Source organism: Macrobrachium nipponense, chromosome 32 (assembly GCF_015104395.2).
Source record: "Macrobrachium nipponense isolate FS-2020 chromosome 32, ASM1510439v2, whole genome shotgun sequence".
Lineage (NCBI taxonomy): Eukaryota > Metazoa > Arthropoda > Malacostraca > Decapoda > Palaemonidae > Macrobrachium > Macrobrachium nipponense.
Window position 1 is genome coordinate 43901490 of NC_061094.1, and position 24956 is coordinate 43926445.

Below are 24956 nucleotides of genomic sequence, written 5' to 3' on the forward strand. Positions count from 1 at the left end.
AGGTTGCCAACAGTGTATAAAAGCATATCAGTAAAATTTACATTTATTAGTCATTATAATGCAATATATTGACCTTGATATTACAAAATAAAGAAAATCCACAGGATTAAAATTTCAATATAAAATATTTACATGTAAAGGCCTATGCTTATTTATTTATGGTAAATAATGTAAGTGAAACTACTAGAAATTTACATCTAAACAATGTTCCACAGGATTTACCTGTAAACCTTCATCAACACATCCTAATTCTTATAATGCTTGATAAGACAATGGATAATTTTGAATGATGGCAAACAATTATTTCCGCTGTGATTAATCACATATATTAGCAATCATTTTCCTGCCTCTTAGATGTTAGCATTTTAAGGTGATACAAGAGGCAGAAGAAACGGCCACAGGTACACTGTTTGTAGAATGGTTGTTTCAATAATGTAAATATCCTGGTTTATATTAACTGAGATCATTTGGCTACTAGAAAAATGGTAATGTATAGCTGTTTCTTCATGGTATTCCTGCGAAGTATTTTTCCACCTTTCTTCCACTGGGAAAAATTCCATTAAAGGCTAGAAGAAGACAATACTATAAACATTCAACATGTTTTCATATGTATAAGTGTAAAAGGATATACTTTGTCCAAAGAAGCTTGAGATCATTATTTAATATACAGTTTTCAGACTTATTTAATGATCAGGCATGTTTTGAAAACATCCAGCCATTACTTTTAAATGTATAAGTAAACATTAAATCATTTGAAAATTACATATTTAAAACAAGGGAGTCAGAAAAAATAAAGAAGAAAATTTCATTACCAACCAAAAGAGGTACACTATATGATCACTTAAACACCTACCCACAGTCTTATCAGTAAATATTGTAATAAGATGAATTATGTATGGGACTTCCTACATGGATATGGGAATGCAAGATTACTTAGTTCTCTGCCTTATATTTAACATCTAGAAACAACTTACATATTCATTCTATTCAAATATCACATTTCCCTGATACATATTTTACATTTTCAAAATATCAAATGGCCTAGAAAAGGATATTTTTCTTATAATATACTTAGCATCATTCCCTCGAGGAAGACCCAAATTGGCTTGCAAGTATGGTAGTCTATCAAGATACTAACATTTTTATAATATGAAAATTTCAGTACTTTTTTAGGCATTTAAAACTTGACTGTTGTCAGAAAACGGATGTAGCTTCTTTTTAGCATAGAAAGGGAACAGATTACAAATTAATGATTAGCTTGAAAAGGTAACATCGTGAAGTAAAAACATTAATGACAACATAAATAACAAAACCACTTGCCTCAAACTATCCTTTACAGGGTTGTTTCAAAGGATTAGACACTACAGAATGCTTGATCAACTACAATAAATGGAGAGTTGATATTTTTATGACATCTGTGAGATGAAGTGTTGCTGAACATATCCAGATATGTTTAATGAATAAGTTTAAGTAGTAATTTATTAAACATAAAAAAAACAGTATCAAATCTTTGGCTACTCACTAAAACAGCTTTCTCCGTGCTAAGGGTAACATCTGACATAAGAAATTCACAGTACGGTATAATATGCTGCACACAATCAAGTCCAAGAATATAATCTAAATTAATTTCTCCAATACAGTACCTGCTGCTTAACATTTTCCCTAATATCACATAATCAAATTTAAATGAACAATCCAAAGGGTTTTCATCATTTCCCATTCAAGCAAACTTCAGCTGACAGAAAAGAACACCTATGTGACAAATGTACTAATCATGCTGCATCACACTATGACAAACTGTACAACTGAAGTGCATCCAACTCCATATTTTTGTCGATGGACTTTACAGATCTACAGTGTGGGAGGCAAAGCAGCATCTGAAAGAGCTCTGATGACCCTTTCTAATGTGGCTACTACCGACTTTTCTACAATATGTTTCTACGAAGTTTCAAGAAGTGAAGGAAGACCACTGTAGTCTTGTAGGACTGAATCAATAAAACCAAATAATAAGCATTTTTAAATTACTTAAAAAGGATATTCCTCTCAAAACATTTTAATAATCTCATGTTTGTCCATACATGACTCAGAAAATCTATAGTTAATTAATAAGTGTGGTGAGAGACTTAAGCTTATGGCTGGGGTTGCAAATCATATATAACAGTTAAGGAGAACAACTGCCAAACTATCTCATCAGAGTAGCCATAATACACAAATTAACATACTATAGTAGATTCACATCAACTGTGTATCTGATGTCTCGGCCAGTCCCTTACGACGCTCCTGATTGGCTGTTGATGAGCCAATCACAGGGCTGGAAACTCTCCGTCTCTCGAGAGAGTTCACATAGGCAGGATGTATCTTCCCCCTCTCCTAAGGGATACTTTTGAAAAACATATCCCTCAGAAGAAGTGGAACATACATCCCGCCTATGTGAACTCTCGAGAGAGACTGAGAGTTTCCAGTCCTGTGATTGGCTTATCAACACCCAATCAGGTGCATCGTAAGGGACTGGCCTAGACATAAGATGCACGGTTGATGTGAATCTAGTCATTCAGAGATATGACAATATTTGGCTTTTAATAAACATCATCAGCCCACACTCTTTCCTTCTTGGAAATGTCATAAGAATATTTGTATTTTAATTTTACTGGGCATGGTAAATTTGTAAAAAGATATCTTTGTTCTAGATGTAACTGGACACAAGATTATGTATAAGTTGGATGAAAAGTTAGGAAGAAGAGGATATAAAAAAATCTAGACCATTTCTTAAATTCCTTAATATTTCAATGATATGAGCCTAAAATATCTGATGTAAGTATTAGTATTTCAGACTAGTCAATCAGAAGCACTCCAAACATGCAGAATGTTGAATTTCAATGCCTGTGTGGTGAAAATTTTAAAATTTCTGTGTTGCTGAAGTCCTGCATATATCAATATTTTTAATGTGTACACAAACACATCCAAAACACCAAAAATGACAATTATAAATAAAGTTCCCACAGAACAAAATACCTTGATTGAGCTCAGAGAAACAACTACCTCCAAGTCATAGGAGACAAAATGACCCAAAAGGAGTATACTAAAATACATATGTTGCTCAATAAGTTAAAAGTCTTGCAGAAATGTTTTAGAATGTTTCATGATGATCATGATGATGCTATTACTGTATATATTTTAACCTTTTTTTTAATTGTTTCATATACTGTTCTTCAGTGTGCTCCCAGGTCCCAGATTCTCATTTCAAACTCATGTATGCATAACACTATGTCATCAGTTACATTTGTTTTCCCAACTAGTAATGTTGACTTGTGGCATAAACTTGATGCGAGTTCATTATGCTTGTTGCATAATCTGTATTAAAATGACAAATGTCTACTGCACTCTTCTTTATGAGACCTAGCTGTTTTTACTAACAATGCTAGGCAGGCTGCTGATGCAAACAGTTGTTTGTTTTAGTCATATTTAAAACTACTAGGTTTGCTAAGTTTTATTTTGGCTACAACAAAAATCTGGAATAGTTTACCTAGAGCAGTTGTGGAGTCTGCTGATTTCCAAATGCTTAAGCAAGGATCTAATCTGTTCCTGCCTTTCTGCTGACGTCTCCTGAATCCAGTTTCAATTATTGTTCCCTCATATCTGATCATTTAAGACCCTTTCCTTCAACTTTTCTCTTTTTGCAGGCTGATTTCCCTTTGCTGCCCTCAGGTTTATAGTTTGTTGATTCTGTTCGTTAAGGTTTTCAGGTAGAGATTTAGAGGAGGAAAGAAATTACACTCAGCACAAAAAAAAATGAAATAAGCAATCCAATTTATCTATCATCAAATAAGAAATCAATAAGGAAAAGCCATTAATAACTGGTACATGGTACTTTAATGCAGATTTGCAGTTTCTTTAAAATTTATGAACAATATTGTCTATAACACTGCCAGGAAAACAGTTCAACAGTTTACTGTAAAGGGAATGGAAGACCTCTGTGACCTGGCTGTGAAATATCATAGCACAACAGAAATTTGATGCCGACACCCTGGAAATCTTACAGCAGACAGTAATTCTAAAATGAAATTAGTGTTGGTGGAAGTTTTGTATTAAAAGAAAGGTAATGTTAGATAAATGGGACCCTATCTTTAAACTATCTGGTCTATAAAGATAAAGATTCCGGGATTAAACTGCATTCCCCACAAGACAATATGAGATCTAACACCAGTGGCATTAATACCCTCAATCAAGGCAAGACATATTGGTCCTTTGCACTCCAGCCTCAGCATAACATAATTGTATCTATTTGCTCCAAGTAACCTTTATGTTTTTAAAAAAATATCGTTCCAAAGATGAATATTACTAATATAAAGTAATTTCATGAGACCACATAATTACATTTTGTAACTCATTGACCTTCCATAAAAAACTGGAGCACTGTTAGGTTAAAGTTAGACAGGTAAGTGGGAAGAAACCAGAGGAACAGATGAAAAATATAATGCATGAATCCATGCATCTCAAGCTGAAGGACTAATGTTGAATACTTTTAGTCCAGTCTGAAGAGCACTGGCCAAGCAATACTATATGGTCACAAATGATAAATATATTCAATCTGCAACAAGAATGCAAATCACCTATCTCAGTACTAATGTAATCCAGAAATTATAATTTTTTTTTTTTTGGGGGGGGGGCTATAAACTGATATACGTAAATACTTTCCTACTACTATGGATCCAGTGAACATTATCTTCCGAGTATTTACTTTGCTTTGATATAGTTTGCACTTCACAAATCAGAAGTAGCACAAATTTTTTCCCTTAGTTCTTGAATGTTGCCATTCATTCCTTAAATTTCAATAAGTAACTGGCATGATGTGGAAATGTTTTGGGTTGGAAATGTCTTTTTTAACTTAACTTTTTTAGAACCCTCCACATATGCAGCAAGCAGGCCATCCCAAAATCTATCTGCTTGGTTGCCTCATCGAGACCAGTGGGTTGTCATTGTTTCTCCAACCAAACCAGCACCTATTGCATTGAGGCATTTGACATGCTTGCTCAGGTAATCCATGGACACTGATAGCTGCCATGGGTTATCCAGTCCCTCTTTGAATGAAATCATGTACTTCATTACCAAGATAAATAGCAGCAGTTAAAAACAGAGACACTGCACCTAAATTTAAAACTGCACAGTGGAAGGGAATTGGACAGGACCATTCCTAATTCCCAAAATATTTATTCCAAAACTGTAATAGCCAATGTTATTGATAAAATGCTCCTAAAATTCATAATAAATCTTTGTCCTTTTTCCTTAACAAATGAACACTGCTACTGACTTGATATAGAAGTCTTTTAAAATTATCCTGCTGTTCTTCAATCCCAATACCTTAGAAAATGAAGATTTCTATAGAAAATCAATTCAGGTATTAATAAATCAAGTGACAGATGAAATAGTCTAGTTTTTATAATAACTGCTAGTCTTCAATTTTTTGTCCCCTTAATCAAGAAATGAATGCATAAGCAAACATGACAAAAAGTGGGATGAGAAAAGTTAGCAGAAGTATCTTCACATCAAAGACAAGACATGAAAACAAGTTAGATTCTTCAACTTCAAGTAATTTGGGTCCAGTTGAAGATATAATGAAAAATGTAGGAAGTAATTTATTAAAAAGACTGATCTACAGCCAGCTCTCCCCCAAAATCAGATCACTTTTTGCCAATCATGAGGCTCTGGTAACCCTAACAAAAAGACTACCATTCAAACAAATCAAACCAAAGTTACAATCTTTTTGTTGGCAGCAATGATCTATTTCAACTAAAATAGACCAGATAAAAAAATCTAAATGATAGGGGTGCTAGTAAACATAAACTTGTCATTACTATAATATTTTTAATCTCTAGATATATGCAAAACATGTCTTCAAAATGGTAATGTGGGTCATAATGTGCAAACACCTGTAACCAGATGAGTTTAAATTCTTAATTCTCACGAAGTTTTTGTCTTAAATCATAAAAATATTAATTATGCCTAACTGAATTAGTTTTGTATAAATTTCAAAACTGGACAGAATGAAAATGTTGAGTATTATAATACGTATAATTTCTATACTAGATGTGTTTAATATTTGTCAATCATTGTCAACTGAAATTTGGACATTCATATGTAAAATCAGTCAACTGAAATTTGGACATTCATATGTATGTATTTGTTGTACTGCATTGTCTACAGACAGGAACTGGGTCAAGGGGGCTGGTGATTAAGTAATTGTGCTAAATGGGTGTGCCCAATATTCACATGGGACAATACCACTCCTATACATCTATTTTTTGTACTAATGACCTCCATAACTCTTATGAATTTAATCTGCAATAATTTGTTAAGGATGGATGAGGTCCTCCCTCACAGTATGTCCTAGGACTCATGCCAAGACATACAAAATAATGTCACTCTATTGAGAGCAAATCGGCACTTTTTATCTCACTCACCCCGTCAGCTACTCAAATTCTGTGGGTGAGGAGGCATGGCATCCAAACTCAACCTCCTTCATATTCTGTGGGTCAAATTGAAATTCAAGGTCATGCTGGATTTGTTACCTAAAGATTAATCCTGAGAATATAAGAAGAGGAAATGGAGCGCAAAAAAAAAAGTGGACGTAAATTCATAAAGAGGAACTATCTATATCATAAAAGGGATCTGATTTATGTATTTACTCTCTGATAACCATACCCACAAAAAAGGGCTATGAGTCTGGGAGGGCATTAATTTTAAAAACTGCATTTGAATCCATTACACAAAAATTTTCAACATTAAATTCCTACAGTTATTAATTTCAAACAAAAAAGTACTTACAAGCAACTGGACTTACTTCATCAGAATATCAGTGACCTTGTCAAATACTCAAACAAGCAGCACAATTTCATAATTCAGGAAACTATCTCTCACTGCTTCCCATCTCATAAAACTGCTAGGCTACTACAGGTAAAGTACTGGTACTTTTTAATTTCAAAAAGGTACATAAAAAATTCAGTACATACTTCCACCTTCATAAGTGGAAGTAATCACACAACAACCAGAACCAGCACTTCCATTGACTTGCTTGACATATCCTTTCTAACACATTGTTACTACCTTTGTCAATTAAATTTTGGATGGCCAATTTGCCTGAGAGAATGAAATATGCATGCAATTCACTTACAAACATGTTAACACCACACAATGTTATAACTTGCCTGCAAATCTAAGTATGACTCTCACAAAAGAATAACCGTTTATTTTCAACCACATACTGAAGACTGATATAGTCAACATTAGGTACATCAAATTTTACATTCATAACCATATGGCTGCATTACTCTATAAAGCATCTCGAAAATGAAGCCAAATACCAAAGACTTCATATTTTCCATAGCTTTTTCATTATTATTAATGGATAATTTAATTCAGAACCAAAGAGCCAAAACTCAGCTTTTACCTTTTGTTTGGGAAATGCAGACAGGTAGTACTGGGATGTTATAAGCCATGACATTTAATGTCAGAAACCATGAGTCCAGTAATGATTAACTATAGAATATAAAATAGCATGATAATGAAGTCAAAATACATAAATTTAAAACATGACTGGAAGTCAACAGGCCAAAAGATTTCAATCAGTTTCAATTTCAAGGAAGACCCTCCTCCAATTCTCAATCAATCCCTAATAAAGAGAGAGAAATAACAGGATGGGTTTGTCAATTTAGAAAATACTTTAGAATTCCTTAAAAGGCTTACGAATTTCGTAAACTTATCAAGGTAAAAAGAAAAAAGAAAAAGCAAAATAATGATCTATCATGAGCCAGCATGTATGGATCATCAGAAAATTTAAAATGCCAAAGTGTTGCTCAAATCAAAAGGCTTCCTCAAAAGCAGGAATACCACATAAGTACTAATATATTTTGAGCTAAAAACTAATAAAATGGAGAGAAAATAACACATGAACCAGTACAGTAACCTTACTACCAGGTTCATCATAGCTAATAGTACACAGCATAACATGCATATGACTGCAGCTTTTGCTTCTCAGGTTAAGTAATACTGAATCCATATAGACCACTTCACAAGGAAGAATATTCAGCAGTGCTTTCCCTATACAGAGTAAGCTTCCTGTTAAGAAATACCTCTTCCAAAACAGAGCGCATCATTTCTCTGGAAATGCATCAATTCTTGTTTGTTGATGATGAGACATCATTTTCTTCATCTTTATCATTGTCCTTTTCACCATCATAAAATTCATTATCTGGCTCCACCCTGAAAAAAACAAAAGAATAAAATTTTTGTAAAACATGGAAGATGCACAATATTTCCCCCTAAAAAACACCATGTTTTATGCCCTATGGTATGCGTGAAAATATATAAAAATAATTCACCAGTTGATGTAAAAATCTTCTAAAATGAACACTCCCACACTATCAAATTTCCACCTACTATTATCAAAAGAATTAAATTTGGAAGGCTAATTCAACCTCATGACAATTCTTGGGCTCCCTCAAGGAAAGTGAACATTAACTACAAGAATTACTTACAGTCATGGAAACTGCTGGTAAGGACACACATACATATGTAGCACTTGACAAACATTCCTATTTATGATATCCACATAACACAATGATTTGAACTTTAGAAAAAACTCTGGAAATGTTCTAGATAGATATAAATTCTACTTTACTACTGGTCTCAGTAGCTTGTGTTACATGACACAGCGACACAGCAGCACTTGAGATTATTTAAAGTTCCTTTGGCTTCATGCTGCAATGCTTTTTGTGTCCAGACCCTGACACATAGTTAATGAACTTCATTAAAGATTGATGGACTTCATTTTGTAGTTTTCTGTTACAACAACTAGTGATATTTACACTGTAAGCATAATCTTTACAGTATAAAATTCCACCCTAAAATCCTTCAGTGCCCTACATATGATAAATTATCCATAAAATTGGTAAAACTGAAATTGAAGATGGGCCTCCCTATAGTGCAGCCTAATACAGAGCAGAGATCCTGCTAGGAGCAAGATTTCCTATGAGAGTGATACTTCTCAAGTGGAGAAATAGGTCCTAGTTGCTAGTCCACTTGCTGATAATAGCATCATTTTTCTTGTGAACCTGATTGTGCACAAGGTCATAGGAGTCATAATATGCTTTCTGTCAGTCACATAACTGCCCGGGTGATCAAAACTACTTAAGCTTTTTTATGTTTGTGCTGCTATCCTGGACATGTCAATAGCAATGACATGACTAGTGTTTATCATTTGAATAGGAATTCACAAGAGTCCATTGTCACAGATGCTGATTCCTACTGCCCTGGTCTCAAATGATACTGTAGCTGACATGCAATAAACATCCTGATGCCAGATCACGGCCATGCAAGGAACCCAGGCAACGTTCCATCTCGTTTTTTATTTTCTTTTGGCTATGTCCACTAGAGATGAGACCTTAACTGTGTCTAATATTTCTATCGCTGTCAACATTGGTAATGGAATCTAGGTTGTTTATTACATCTAATAGTCCTATCTGTCAAGCAAAGGATTCTCGTTGTATCCTTTTCCTCAATCACAAACTTCCCTGACGTATTCCAACCCAAAACCTCTACACTGTCAGTCTTTTCAGCTAGTTGATTCAGCTCTGCTATCAACATACTCTATCAATGGCCTGTGTCAGGCAAGTTGCAGGCCTAGTAGCATACAAACTATAATAATATGTCTGTTAAATACCATCCACCAAGGATGTAAAAACCTTCAACATGTAGTAAAAATTTGACTAAAAAAACTAAAGTTAATTTTTTATTATATGAACACAGATTGTTGTTTTATTAAAAAGTACACATTTCAGAAACTAAAAATGAGAAACTAGTTCACCTTTTATCTTCCTCACTCAAATGTAGTCTGGAATCTGGATCTAGCTCATTTTCTTGATCATCTATAGTACATCCATCCAATGGGACATCTTGCATCTGTACACTGGATAAAATATGGATAAAAAACTTAGAATTCATATCTTAACAGCACTGTCCTCATTATTAAATTCAAGTATTTATAAAAATAACACGTCACGTAACTCAATTACAAAAATGTATTATTATTATTAATATTATTACTAGGTCTCCTGCGACTTTACTTGGAAAAACAGAATGCTTTATGAAGCTCATAGGAAAATAGCCCTGTATAGAAAATTAATTATAGTAGTATATACAAACTATGTAAGAAAATCACCGAAGAAAAATTACGATAATACGAAAAATAAACAAATAAAATAAGACCAATAACTTATGAAAAAAAGCTCCTGAGAGTTTGCTGAAACAAAATAAAGCATTTAACAAAGTTTGGACAATGATTCAATAACATGATTAGGAATATTATTCCATAATTTTTTCAAGACAGAACAAAACATCTAGAAAACTTTATGGTATTGAACATAAAAAAAAACAAAGGGTGAGACTTAAGAGTACTGAATTTGACAGCATAAAAGACATGGTTTTTTTTTTTAATAAAAAAATCAATTAAACTCATGGTGCATCTTTCAACGTGAAGGTCATGGCAAGTTTAACCTACAAGCTATGCATAACTGGTTTGGTGATGAGTACCAAATCCCATATGCAAATGCATATACTAATGTAGTCTCTTACAACAAGGTACTACAAAGATATATATAACTTTAAAATTTGGATCGTTCTCTTTCCAGTATACAGATAATCAAAAGCAAAATAAAAAAAAATAAGGGAAAATTTACGATCTAGGGGACATCTGAAGAACACAAAAACCATTACAAGTAATAGTTTATTGTTGGAACAAAAATATATTTTACCTTGGTGCATGCTGAACCATTCTAAGGTTATCATAAACATGTTTGACAATGGCTTCCAAATACTGCCGACTGTTGCCATTTTCTTGGCGAGTGATAACCTCCGGGTGAAGAGAGAAATCTGGAGCAAAATACTGGAAATACTCTGAAATAACATAAACGGGACTATTTATGAGCTATGTAAGCACAAAATATGTTAAGTTCAACCTACTTAAATGAAATCCATTGTAAAAAAAAAAAAAAAAAAAACTGATAGTACTATAAATACTGTGTAAGAATTCCTCGTGCAATTTACCTTTTATATTTTTGGTGTTGCAAACACCTAAAGGGTAATCAATTTTATCACAATTACTTTGAAAACACTTAAACTAAAAACTGAGATGCATCTAACCTGTGTTATATGGGATTTCCGTTGGCATATCTGTGTCAACTAATAGTCCAGTTTCGTAAGCCCAACATCTTGCTACATTTCTTGGTGTGTAGCCTCCTCCACCAACTACTAACAATGGTACTCCAAATTTCTTCGTAAAACTAACACATTCACTGAAAAAAACAGCAAAATCAGTATCAAATGAAACATAAGCTAACATGTAAAGTTTGCCCCATAGCCCCCATAGTCACCAGTACACCTTGGATGGAGATACCATTCAGCAGGGAGGACCTGATTCCCCTGAGTGAGTCTACTAGGAAACTGTGCTTCCCAGGGAAAACCCTTGCGAAGAGAGTGATGGTCTGTCCCTCTGTAATACCTTGAATACATTAGCAAATTATTGTTATCTACTTTTGTGCATAATATACAAGCTACTTACAGACTTAGGAGCTCTTAACAGAACAAGTACTTACCCATGGCCTTTAGTAGACAATGAAAAACAACCTAAACGATCACCCGATAGAGAATCTGCACCACACTGAAGGACGATAGCAGTTGGACGATAATATTCCATCACAGCCTGGAAGGGGATTTAAGTTTTAAAAGATTGTCTTAGACAAATTCAAAACACTTTCTGATATCTACAGCACAATTCAACTGATTAATGAGTATGAAAAGGAAAACATGGTCCTGTTTTTATGTGAGTAAAATAGGAAAGTGATATGAATACAATTAACCACCAAAACTTGTTATAGAAAATAAAACTTAAAAACTTTACATAATGAACTACCAATATGAAATCATATATTTGCCAAAAGATTCAACATTTTCATTAAGTAAATATGTTCCAATCCAAAGACAAGTATTTCAAATTGATTCGTACGTCTTGTTCAATACGGTATAAAAAAAAACCTGCCGATAATGTGCCTTGAACGACCATGAACGGTCAAGATCAGTTACTGCCACAAATAATCATGATGTAACTGCTTTAGATTTTTCCATTATTGGTGGTTGTGAGAAGTATTAAATGACCTCAAACACCTATCTGGCATCTTTCTTGACCTTATCTTCACAGAAGTTACAGGGACTGTTTCTTGTGGAGTACATCAATCAGTGAGAACATCTGATCAAAGTATGATTCAGGTTACTGTGGAGATGGATCATGTTGTTCATAATTTTGGCTTTCAAGAACAGGCAAACTGGGATGGTATTCACCATGATCTTATTTAGCTTATTTGGAGCAATGTCTATATTAGTCCAAATATTAATGAGTGTTTAAGTGATCTCTTAGCACTATAATCAAGAGGAGAATTACTTCTTAAATCTTCAAGTTGCACCTTAAAGACAAACCATGATTCAATGCTGTTTGTAAGAATACATATAAAAATAAGCTTATCACTTACAGAGGAATAATTGATCAGACTTTCTATGGTGTAATTTCATTGAACTTGAAAGCCAAACGCAGGCATTCTATGAGAGAGCTGAGTGAAGGAGATCTCTCCATTGGTGATAACCAAAGTGGTGGTCTCATCATTCTCTGAAACTGATTCTTGCATGCCTCCCCTTGTAAAAGCAGATGGAACTACTATTCATTGTCCTAAACAGAAGGCAGAACTTTTGGATCCAGTCTTTGTGAGCAAACAGTGTGGTGCATCCTTGGTGTTGCCTCAGTCATGTTTTTCAGAACCTAAATTGTTCTCAATAACCATCAGACCTAGACATCAAAATTCTGCTTCTGGGGTTAATAGTTGTAGCAGCATAAACCCTAACAGGATCTTTCCAATCTTTTTTTAGAAAATGCTGATTTCATTGCTCCCTAGATTAATAATATTTTTGGAAAGTTAGGTGGATTTGCAATTTTTGTCCATTCAATGCAGGCAATCCCCCGGTTTATGATGGGGGTTCCGTTCTTGACACACATTTTAAGCCGAAAATCATTGTAAGCAAAAAACTTCGTTGAAAATCATAAAACATCCTACGAAAACCTGACTTTTAATGTGTTGGGTGTATTGAAAACTAAGTAAATTGTGTTTTAATTCTTAAAAAAAAAAAAAAAAAAAAAAAAAAATCAAATATTGATTATTTTGCCTTTTTGGAGTCATACTTCTTCTGTCGGATCGGCGTTGTAACACTGGAACATGCTTCATAAACCTGGAAATAATTTCTGATGAATATTATTGAAAAGCATCATCACCCTGGAACATCGTGAGCTGAAACCGTCGTAAACCAGGGACTGCCTGTATTATGAACAAAGACAAATTTGTTCTATTTTCGTTTCTTGTTTATCTGTTACCCATCTGTAACTCTCCACACTTACCTCAATTACAGGTTTAAATACTTGGGTATAGCTGGCATCATCAATTCCTTCCTTTAATGGGACATTGACTGAATAATATCTACCACTTTCATGCCCAATTTCAAACATGTCACCTGAAAAAAAATACAGATCACAATAATAAAAGAAAAAAATTAAGAAATAATACATTTGCATTTAAAAATACAAGAAAACACACGAAATTAGTAACTTCCAAACAACTAAGAGAGGAGTCCATTTTACATTAACATCAACTTTCAAGGGGAAATAACTTCCAAAATACTATATACTATCTACATTTTCAAAAGCAATGCAAACTGTTTACAACTTTGGCAAGATGTACTCACCAGTTCCAGGGAAGAAATAGTTTCCATACTTATGAAAAGAAACAGTCATAACTCTATCTGTCAGATAGAAAGCTTCTTGCACACCGTCTCCATGGTGAATGTCTATATCTATATACAGGACTCGCGGGTGGTATCTGCCAATGAGGGAGATGAGCTGAGTAAAATAATAAATTACAATTAAATTTCATGCAGCTTTCAAAATACCTCATTCATGTGAAGTGTGATTCTTTCATGATTTTAAGTATTTTGTATGCAATCTATAAAAAGTGTGGGGGGATGGGGGGTAGAATGGGGAAGGATATCCAAACTGCAGTGATAAATCTTCAGTGATAAATCTTATCATAAAATTTACTGCAATACATAAATTTTCACATAATTTCGGGTGAATACATAAAAACTTTCCTCAATGCTATTCAGTAATCTGGGATACAAATTTTACTAATTTAGTATAGATGTATACAAACACTAACTACTATACTGTACGTTAATGATACTAGAAAATTTATCAATAAAAGAAAAAAAAGCAATGTGAATCTAACACAATTTTTAAAGGACAGCATAATGATGAAACATAAATTTGATATACAGGGTACTGAATATCAGTCACCAGCAAAGTGATCCATGTACGTACTAATCAATTGCAAAATTTATCATGATAAAAATTATCTCTGTACTTACTTTAGCATTTCTAAAATTGCAATAACTATGTCATTAACGTAACAAAATCCGGATGCTTCAAATTTCTTAGCATGATGAAGTCCTCCCGACCAGTTAATTGCAATATCACAGCAATTATGGTTTAATTTTACTGCACCTTCCAGAGATGCCCCCGTATACATGGAACAGAAGTCATACAGGCCATCAAATACTGGGCTGTAAGTAATATTAAAAACTCAATTAGAAATTTAAAAAACAATAGTATATCAAACAAGAATTTAACATCTACCTTAACCAATCTCCTAACCCCAGATACTTAATATGTAAAAGTGTCTTGAAGTCTATAATTCTTAGAATGTTTCTGTACACCATGAGAGAACACCAAGATAATTATAAAAAGAAAATTAGTATTTTTACTTAAGTAAATGCAACCTTCATGATTTTACTAAAGTATCTGTACTAACAATAACCTAGAAGCTGCTAGTGGAACCTCAGATTTTGTATGTAATCCATTCCAGAAAGTCTAATGAAGTTCGAAATTGTACAAAAATTTAAGCAATAATTCCCAAAAGGAATAGTGTAAATCCAATTAATCCGTTCTAGACACAAAAATATATATAAAAAAACACATTTTATGGAGAATAAAATATAGATTTACATACAGAAAACAATGAAAATAACACAAATGACTAATGAAATGGATAAATGAACATTTAACATAACTCTTACCTTTATTGAAGATTTGTTAGCATATGGAAGACAGAGAGGAGGGGAGTGGTTACTGTTTGGAAAGGGAACCTCCCTTCATTGGACTTCAGGTATCAAGACCCAATCTGGGGTTATACTTTCCCTCTTTGTTTTTTACTGGCACTATCTAGAGTTACTTCCCCTCTTTGTTTTTTACTGGCACTATCTAGGGTTACTTCCTTGATTCATTTTTTTACTGACAATATCTGAGGTCATTTGCCCTCTTCATTTTCTATTGGCACAAGGACCAGCTTGATAGTCAGTGGAACCCTGTCGCACAACAAAACTGTCCAGAAACACCTGTTTCTGGCTTCTCTTGAAGATTTGCCCGAAATGGTACAAAGCATTGTCATTGAACATGTCACAGACAGCTTGCAACAGCTTTGTTGGGGTGATATTTCTCCACAAAACTTTTCAACTCACTCCACTTTGCACACGTCCTTAATCACTGAAGGTACATCATCCCTTCTCTCTTCCTCCTCCTCCTCAGATTCCTCATCTGCTGTCTGACGTCGTTCCAGTTGAAGGTCTTGCAGCTCTTCAATGGTTAGTTCTTCTCTGTGGTCCTCCACCAACTCTTCTACACCCTGGCCACTCACATCCAACCCCATGGACTAACCTCAAGACACGATTCCACAACAAGAGTAGGGTTTTTGGGCTCAAACCCTTCAAAATCCTCCTTGACAATACATTCTAGCCACAATTTTCTCCAGGCAGAGTTCATTGCCCTGGAAGATACTCCCTACCAGAACTCTCTTAGGGTCAATTCAGTGTCCGAGGTCACTTCAAAGCACCTTTGAAACAAGTGCTTTGGTGTACATTTAGTTTTTTGAAGTCTGAAATGATGAGAGGAGAGGTATTAGGGGGCAAGAACTTCACTTTCACTGTGATGAAACTCAACCCATCCAATAATTGGTCTTCCAAGCCTGGAGGTTGTGCAGGAGCACTGACCATACCCAAGAGATACTTTAGTGGCAACTGATTTTCCAGGAGGTATTTCTTCACACTCGGGCCAAACACTTCATTGACCCACTCAATGAAAATTTGCCTCATGACCCATGCCTTTTTGTTAGTCTTCTACATCACACAATTTAATCTTGATAACACGGGTATTTTCTGAGTGATACACCAGTAAAGGCTTCACTTTGAAATCCCCACTGGCACTTGCACAGTACAAGAGAATTAGCCTATCCTTAACAGGCTTGCTGGCAGTGCATTCTCCTCCTGTGTGATGGAGGTCCTCTTTGGTATTTTCTCCAAAGGAGGCTTGTTTCATCACAAATGAAGGCTTGTTTGGGGAGGAATCCTTCAGCCTCTACATATGCCTTGAATTCCTCAATACGTAAATTCTTCGGCCCTACATTTTTCGGAATATGACAACTTCCTATGCCTTACCATACCGTGTATGCCAGTTTGCTTTTTGAATTTGTCAAACCAGCCTCTGCTGGGATTATATTCAGTAACAGCAGCACTCGTAACCATTTTCTTAAAGAGATCCACATGCAACATCCTTGCCTTTTTCCAAATCAGCACCTTCGAAACTATCTCCAGCTAAGTTTTCCGTCAATCCACACCAACAACACCATCTCGACTATTTGTGATTTGTTTCGTTGGCAGTTATCCCTTTCACAACATCAGCTTCCTTGACTTCTTGGTTCTTTACCAGGATGGAACTGATCATTCATATAGACTTCTTGTACATCCTGGCGAGATCAGCCACGTGTAAGCCACTTTCATACTTTACAAGTTCTTTCTTAAATTAAATTGCGTTTCACATCTACTTTACCAAAGAGCTGGTACTCAGAACTTCCTTTGGCCCCATGGTGTTTATTTAGCATTTGCATCCAATCAAAATGCACAAAAAAAAATGAATGCGTGGCATGATGCAGATGAACATATGAGGGGATGCTTACTCAATGAGAAACCAAAGCAGACTGGGTTATGAGAATATATGGGATGCTTTGTTTGGACACTCAGTAAGTGGCCGTCTCACATGTTGGGCCTGGGACAGAGCATTTCCAGCTTTATGATATCTGAGTGAATGTAAGAAATCCGGGATAAATTTTTTATGAAAAAATAGACAAAAACCATATTATGCGAAAACTGAGGTTTGACTGTATATGGCTAAGATTTACCTGACATGCAAAAAAGAAATTTTCTGACAACAGCTTATACAATGATTCCTGATGTTAAGAAACTGGATACCAGTAGTTCACGCAATTCTGTCTATGTAGTCGATAATGTTCTAATAATGCATCCAACAATAAAAAAAAATTCCAAAGACAAAATCCAATTCATGAAGTATGCGACATTTGTGTGATCATCTCTGGATATAAAATGCCTAAAGAACAATGCTCAACTTTTAGGTTATTTAAGGCAACACCAACTATTTCCAATATTCAAAGAATTTAGTAGTGTTATAACTGCACTTTAATCATGGAATTGGAGCATAGTAAGCTCAGCTAATCTTTCTCAAGATGTTCACATTTTTTTTCGAAAATTTTAACTTATGATAAAATCAGTGTGATTATTTAGAAACCAAAGTCACACCAACATACCAGTCATCTGCCATGTTAAACTGTCCTAAATTTTTAGTGAAATTTTGAACGTTTTGAGGGGTGACTCGCATGAGGAAATCGATGTATTCTTCTGAGTGAAATCTGTTGACAAAAAAAAAGTTGCATAAATAAACAACTCCAACACAAAATCAAGTAACAAAATCATCTATACACAGTATATCAAAATTACACAAAGCACAAGTCTATACTTTTATGAACAGTGAAAACACAAACTGATTTGGATATTAAAGGCAGCTACACTAGTAGAAGTTTGTGTGCATATAACTGCACTAAAAAATGAACAAATTTCAATACCTGGTCATATCGTGAAAATTGGCCCTGTATGGCCTATAAATCTGGAGTTTTTTGTACAACCCATAATGTAAGACAAGACTATGAGTAATTGACAATCTGTGAGGTTTCATGGGATGTCCAGGCCCTGAAATATAAAAATTAAGTCATGAAATTACAAAAGAGTAACTTGCTCATAAATCTCTCAAAGCATTGCTTCTAACAACTGCAAATGGTGACTAGTAACATTTCTATACTAACATTTATGAAGAAATTGTTAAAAGGACACCTTTCCCTGCCATACCTTAATAATCTAAACCTCCTACAGTAATGTGGGGGTGTACTCTCCCTGTGCCATTCCTCTAGGGTGGCAAAGAAAGAAGGATAGTGTACAATCTGGACCTCCCTCTCTCAAACAGCCCTGACAGCCTACTGGTCACAAGCACTCTCAAGACACAAGTCAACAGCCTTACTCACAAAACTTAACTCTTCAGAAAGGAAGTACTACAGACAAGGCAGTCCCTGGCTTACGATGAGGGTTCCGTTCTTGAGATGTGTCGTAAGCCAAAAATCGGCGTAAGCCGGAAAATCATAAAAAATCCTAAGAAAACCTTACTTTTAATGCTTTAGGTGTATAATAAACTACATAAACTGCATTTTTATTGCATTTTTCATGAAAAAAAACCTTCACATATTGATTATTTTGCATTTTTGGAGTCATATTTCTTCCACCAGATTGGCGTTCATAAGCGGCGTAACCCAGGAAATAATTTCTGATGAATATAATTGAAAATGTCGTAAGCCGGGGACTGCCTGTACTGTAATGATCACTTGATGCTGAGATCACATGAGGAAGTTATCATTAGTGATTATGTAACATCCCTTAAACCCTTACAGTGCTATAATCAATTAAAATATGGTATAATGAACCTGATGGTAACAACACGGATCATGCCCAATTTTAAAATACAGAATTCATCATGTTATAAGGAATGGCACACACATACAGTTTTGCCTCTTCTCCAGATGGGTAATTTTCTTTTGACTCATGGATATTTGATGAACAGCCCATGAGATCCACTCCCAATAAGTATAGGATGTAAATTAATACTATTAGCTAAACATTTATTATGTGGACGTCCAAAATATAATTGACAACAAATGTAAAATTTTGGAAATTAATCAATTACAGAAATACAGTCAGCACCTCCATCTTTTTCAATTAATTATATATAATTTTCAAAAGGTTGTAATTTAAGAAATAAAATCTAACATTATAATGCATAAAGACTAATCTTTCAGAACAGTGGTCTAATTACTAAACTACTGAACTTAACAATAATTCCAGCAAGAGTGGCTCCCATGGGACTTACCAGGAGGCTACCACATCCAAAGATTCTTCTCCCCCCCTTCAAGGGTCAGTGGATCAGGAAGAGTCATTAGAAGGTGAGAAGATGGATAAGAAGGAGGTACAGCTAAAAAATAAAAAGGAGGAAAATGTAAAAAAAATACTTGCATCTCAGCTTTGCTGCTGCTACCTGTATTGCTCAACTTTTTCAAAAACAGCAACAGTCACAGCTGCAGGAACAGCACTAAAGTAGTAGCAGCAAGAAGGTCCTTGGTGCTGGAACAGCAACACACACTGGCCATAACAAGATGTGCCATGAAGGCAGTAAAGGAAGGATTATCAGGTAACTTAAGAATGATGCAGTGGTTTCAAAAACTCCCAAGACTTGAAAGATTCATGTGTAGGTAGTTGGTGAAATTTAATTGATTTTTCTGTTTTTTGCATTACTACTTTGCTAAGACCCTATTAGCAGAAATATATAAATACATCAATCTGATTATTTGCTATATCTTTTGTATTTCAACAAGACAATTTTTTAATTTATAGCTGTCTCCAGGGCTCATTGCATTTTTTATTCTTGCTTCTCTTTTGTACTTCTGGCATGATGTGTGTTCTGTGATGTGTTTGCCTTAGCAAAGTATAAATTTTTCTGAATGTGACTAAATCTTTCAATCTGTGGTCTTTCCTAATTTCCCAAACTTTCTCCGTAGTACTGTTACATCTATGTCAGGTAGTTTACTGTATTGCAACCATTTTAGTTTTTTTCTTGTTTTACAAAATAGCCTATTTTTGCTCTGTATATTTCCTGTGATATTCACTTATTTTTCCTGGGAATTTTGTTATCCTAACACTTTCATTGGCTTAATGTGTAACTTTATTTTTCCCATTAAAGTATATTATTCTAAGTATAATTTTGGCATCTTTAATTTTTATTTGCTGGGAAGCCCCAAGAGTTCACTTCACTTACTATGTACAATGTACTGTTATTTAACAAGTCACTGATACTGGCTAATGTTTGTTTTTTTCCAGGGACTTTCACAGAGGACAGATGATTTTGAAACTATATTCTTCATTTGTCTGCATGTATTCTTTTCTCTTACTTTTGCATAAACTTTCATATTTCTTTAATAACTGCTTACTACACTTTTGTTACCAGTGCGATACAGTATCTTCAATATTATCAGATTCCCTTGCAATATTGACAAGCAACTCACCCAAAAATGATTTCCTTTAGCCAACTAATTAACACTCTGGCATACGCATACAGTCATTATAAGCGTTAAAGAAATGAAATTTCGGTATTTCTACAGAAGCAGTCTGCACGGACTGCAAGGAATGTAACCACGGATACGACATCCACTAGGGATTGGGGCGTCCAATATATTTCGCCGTGTTTAGTACTGGCCGCTGGGGGGTTAATTACAGTCGTCCGAATAAATATTACTTAAAATTCTTGTTCAGTGGGTAAAACTGCATAGAAAAACTGCAACTGCCATAGTCTAGGCCGTCGTGGATAAGTACCCTAGATCTACCGAAATTTCATTGTAGTGGGTGTCATATTTAAGTTGACATTCAATCCACTTTTCATCTTCTAATACGTCACTAATGTTAAAAAAAGGTGTTTATAGTCTCCTTAAAATAGAGCCTAGACAGCACTGTCCTACACTAAATTCACTTATCACTACTTGCATAGTATTGGGTGCATGAAGACTGCTACCACAGCCTAGTTCCCGCCAGCTGGCAACCGTAATATTTACCACCTTTTGCATAGCCCTATGTTTGTTTTATTTTTATGCCTTATGTTTATGATATTTAAAGTATTTTCTTCATGTTTAGGTTCAGATATGTTTATGCCGAGAGAGAGATAACACTACAAAGTGCGTCCATAATACATATAAACTTTTGTTATCGAACCAGAAGGGAGCGGTAATACTGTACACTTTTACCGCAACAATTCCCATACATAGCCTAGCCAAAGTCAAGCCGAGCAAACAATTTTTTTTACCAAATTATTTTATCGCCAAACAGCGGGTACTACTACATTATAAATAATACACCCATTACAGAAAAATAACTCAAGAGGCTACAGCTACCGGCTCAATATCACGTAAATGTCACTTGACACTCGGGCTGGAAAAAGCTACTTTGCCGGGGTCTGTTCCATTCACATACACTAACCACATAGCACCTGAAATGTGTATTAATCAGGTCTGCGTTATCTTACAAGCCTCTAGAACATGATCCACGCTTACCATAATGAAAATTGCCGACATCAGGATCATAAAAATACGAGACAACAGTCTTGCCTCCCATTATGTTTGTTTCCGCGTCCTTCTACGTCATTAGATTAGAAACTTCATGTAGTTTCGTATTGACGGGCTCTTTTTGCAATATAATTCATTTTAATTTTACTGTTAAAAAAGAAATAAATGCGTAAAACTTAATATATAAATATTATTTTAAATTTTGTATAAATATCTATGTAATAAACTCCGCTATATCTAAAAATAATTATGTTAAATATACACACATTACTACTTCTGTGCCTAATATTAAAATGTAGAAAGGAATGTCAAGTTTGTTTACATGAAACAAACGCCAGATGAATTGCGCATTTATTTTCCAACAATGACATCAAGCCAGTGTTCTTATCTCAGATTATATCGGATCACTGAGATCTGAAAGAATAATCAAGAAAAGATCACAATAACAGCGATTTACCTGAGAGATAGCATCCCTTAAAAATAATTTCTAAAGTCCAATTAAGAACTGAAAACGTAAAATGACAAAGAAATCAAACATCAATTAATTAATAATACCTATTTTGGGATAGAGAGGGTATAGAAAATAATTTATTGAGTGTTTTTCAATCACTTACTATTAGTTAGAATTAGCCTGGTAGTATAAGTTAAGCAAATGGAATGGTTCATCTCAGCTACGTTTGACTTCTTGGAACGTTGAAATAGGATTAGACTAAAATATTGATTAACAAAATTGGTTTCTTATGATCCATTTAGCTACCCTTACTGAATAAAAGGACGAGGACACTAGGGTGGAGCTTTTATAATAATGAAAAACGTGAAACATGGATGTGACATGTTGATTCGCGTAAATCACGAGCAAATGTATCATTTTATCATGTTGACATTTATAGTAAGAGATACTGACTAAGCGTTACTTGACAGTATGCAATAAAAAAAGTTCTTGAGAATAATTAAGGCCCTAGGCTTATATGGTATTTACACAATACGCATACGAAGGAAAGATTACAACAGAGTTGAAGTGAGACCAAGATGAAGATATGAATCATAACAAATATTAGATATGAAGCTTCTGATTTTATGTTATCAAGAAGAATTGTGCGAAAAAAAACTTTTTAGGCATAAGAACAATATTCTATGCTAGGGCGGATCAGTCAAACACAAATCTGCATTCCTCATGAAACCATTCGTTATGCTTATCGCGCATTATTAGCATTAAAAGATTGTTTAGATAATATCTCGAATACCAGATAAATATGAGCACTGATAGTTCAAGTTCTCTGGAACCCTCTCCAGCCGCAGTAACTTGATTTTTCGAACATTTTGAGCGGCAACTGGATAAATTTATGTGCTGTAAACGAAACTCTCTGAATGCCTGTCCAGCTTACTTTGAGGCCTTCTGTATGTGTGTGTGTGTGTGTGTGTGTGTGTATGTGTGTGTGTGTGTGTGTATGTGTGTGTTATACTGCTATGAGCTTTGTGCAGATCTACAAGAGAACTTAGAAAGGAGTGGTTAACTATGAAACTGTTCAAAATTATAAAAATGATAGGGAGGATCTTTCGGAAACAATTTAAGTAATAGTCATTATTTCCACGCAGCGCAATTCTGCCTCTCTGTTGAAAGAATTAAACAAATTTAATGCTTTCATGTTTTTGTAATAAAACAAAGTATGTAAACCAGCAGTTTATCCGGTGGAAACCTCTTCAGTTAATTTTGACTGAGGAAAAAATGAAAGAAACAGAAACACGGAAACAATAATTCTCTACATTCCCACTGAAGCATCTTCTTGCCATTTAAAAGTTAATAACAAGATCCAATGTCTTTTAGATATCTTGCAAATTGAACAGTAAATCTTTATATCTCATTGGCAGAGTACACTGTCTCTATCCTAGAGATTCGATTCAGTTCGAGATGTTAGCGTATCAATCGGCCGATGACTAGCAAACGAAAGCGAACTGAACGGAATCACTAATCACCTTGCTTGTGGGAGTGAGTCGGGATGCAAAGTTCACTGTACTCAACTTCCCTGGCTACGTGCATTTAAGCATTAAATCTAAAGCTGGACAACAATAAAACTTAAGCAATCAAAGATAAGAGTTAAGTAGTGAGAAATCAACATAATTGATGAATGAAGGATCAACGAACAAGTGAAAATATTTCGCTACCTGAGGAAATCTGCTTTCATTTAGTTCATACCGCCTTCTTATAGCTCGTTATCTTATCGTGGTCTGATAAGAGATAACACGTTAAGACGGTTAGCTTATCAATGTATATAATTAATACAATACTGAGTTTAAGCACAAGGAAGATTTTAACAAGAGAAGAAATTGTTATATGTCTAATTAAATTCAGTATAAGAAATTCGCTCCACGAAAAGTACTTTGAAGATTGTCTATAGTTGATTTAATCTAAATTAATGAATATGTAGTAAAATGCAAGAGATCATTCAAAATGTCGCTAATAATTTTAAGTACGTATTCCAAAATACAAAAATTCAAAATATGTCAATGAAATACTTTTCAGCGAAAGAAATATTTTCATTTGTTCATAAATGGGTGCCATAAATGTTTGCTAGTATTTTGCAAGGAAGCTATGCGGTGCTCTTATCGTCTGTGCTAAGATTCGAAACAGTCTTGAAGTCTTCGTCCACTAATATTTCAGTATTTTTCGAAAATTTATTCATTAATGATGAATTGTTGAACGTAATGCAAAGGCACTTAGCTGTGCACTGCCATAAGAAATGAAACGGATACTTCGGATGAGATGTTTCATGCCGTATCTCTTCTCCTGTAGAAAAGGAGAAATACGAAGATGTACTTTTCATGTGATTCCGTTGTTCTCCTCGTGCAGAGGTACATGAGGGACCTTGGTGTGGAACGACTGCTCTTTAAACTCTGTACCGTTAGATTTCAAACCCTGAGAGATATAAGTCTGTAATTTCTCTCCGTTTTCCTTGGTTTAGGCACATTTTGACTTCCGTCAAAATACACTAACAACAATTTTTATCATAATTATGACACTTCAGTATACTGCAAATGTCCTCGTATATTTGTATTCTTTAGAAAACTTAAAGCGTTTTCAGAAACTTAGAATGAGATGCAGTTTATGATAATAATATTATAAATTCTTACCATTTTGCTCGATGATTAGTCAGGATGGGAATCCACCGGATAAAGTTATCTGTAAAAATGTCTTTTACAGAAATTTAACCGCATTTTATGAACGGAAAAGTATTTGGTTCGTAATGATTATAAGTTAGA

General features: G+C 34.6%; 1 protein-coding gene across 3 annotated transcripts; it reads right to left on the reverse strand.

The window, feature by feature from the left end:
* Positions 1-27: 27 nt before the first annotated feature.
* On the reverse strand, positions 28-24956 carry LOC135207494 (histone deacetylase 3-like). 3 transcript variants are annotated; one of them, XM_064239303.1, is made up of 11 exons: positions 24828-24956; positions 18111-18234; positions 17796-17897; positions 14512-14706; positions 13834-13967; positions 13490-13602; positions 11646-11752; positions 11194-11345; positions 10806-10947; positions 9860-9961; positions 28-8256 (listed from the first exon to the last, which is right to left on the reverse strand). In XM_064239303.1, the coding sequence occupies exons 2-11, from the start codon at positions 18218-18220 to the stop codon at positions 8166-8168; spliced, it is 1248 nt and encodes a 415-aa protein (XP_064095373.1). In that variant the 5' UTR covers positions 18221-18234; positions 24828-24956; the 3' UTR covers positions 28-8165. The 3 variants fall into 3 exon arrangements, with proteins under 3 accessions (XP_064095373.1, XP_064095372.1, XP_064095374.1); XM_064239302.1 differs by lacking the exon at positions 24828-24956 and adding an exon at positions 21687-21838; XM_064239304.1 differs by lacking the exons at positions 18111-18234; positions 24828-24956 and adding an exon at positions 21687-21766.

Bases quoted from the DNA above. Each gene is read 5' to 3' on its own strand.
- LOC135207494 (XM_064239302.1), bottom strand. From the start codon at position 21,747: ATGGGAGGCAAGACTGTTGTCTCGTATTTTTATGATCCTGATGTCGGC. The intron at 13,968-14,511 runs GTAAGTACAGAG...CCTCATTGGCAG, and splicing joins GCAATTTTAGAAATGCTAAA to ATACCACCCGCGAGTCCTGT. The intron at 8,257-9,859 runs GTGAACTAGTTT...TGTTTTTTTCAG, and splicing joins TTGAGTGAGGAAGATAAAAG to GGTGGAGCCAGATAATGAAT.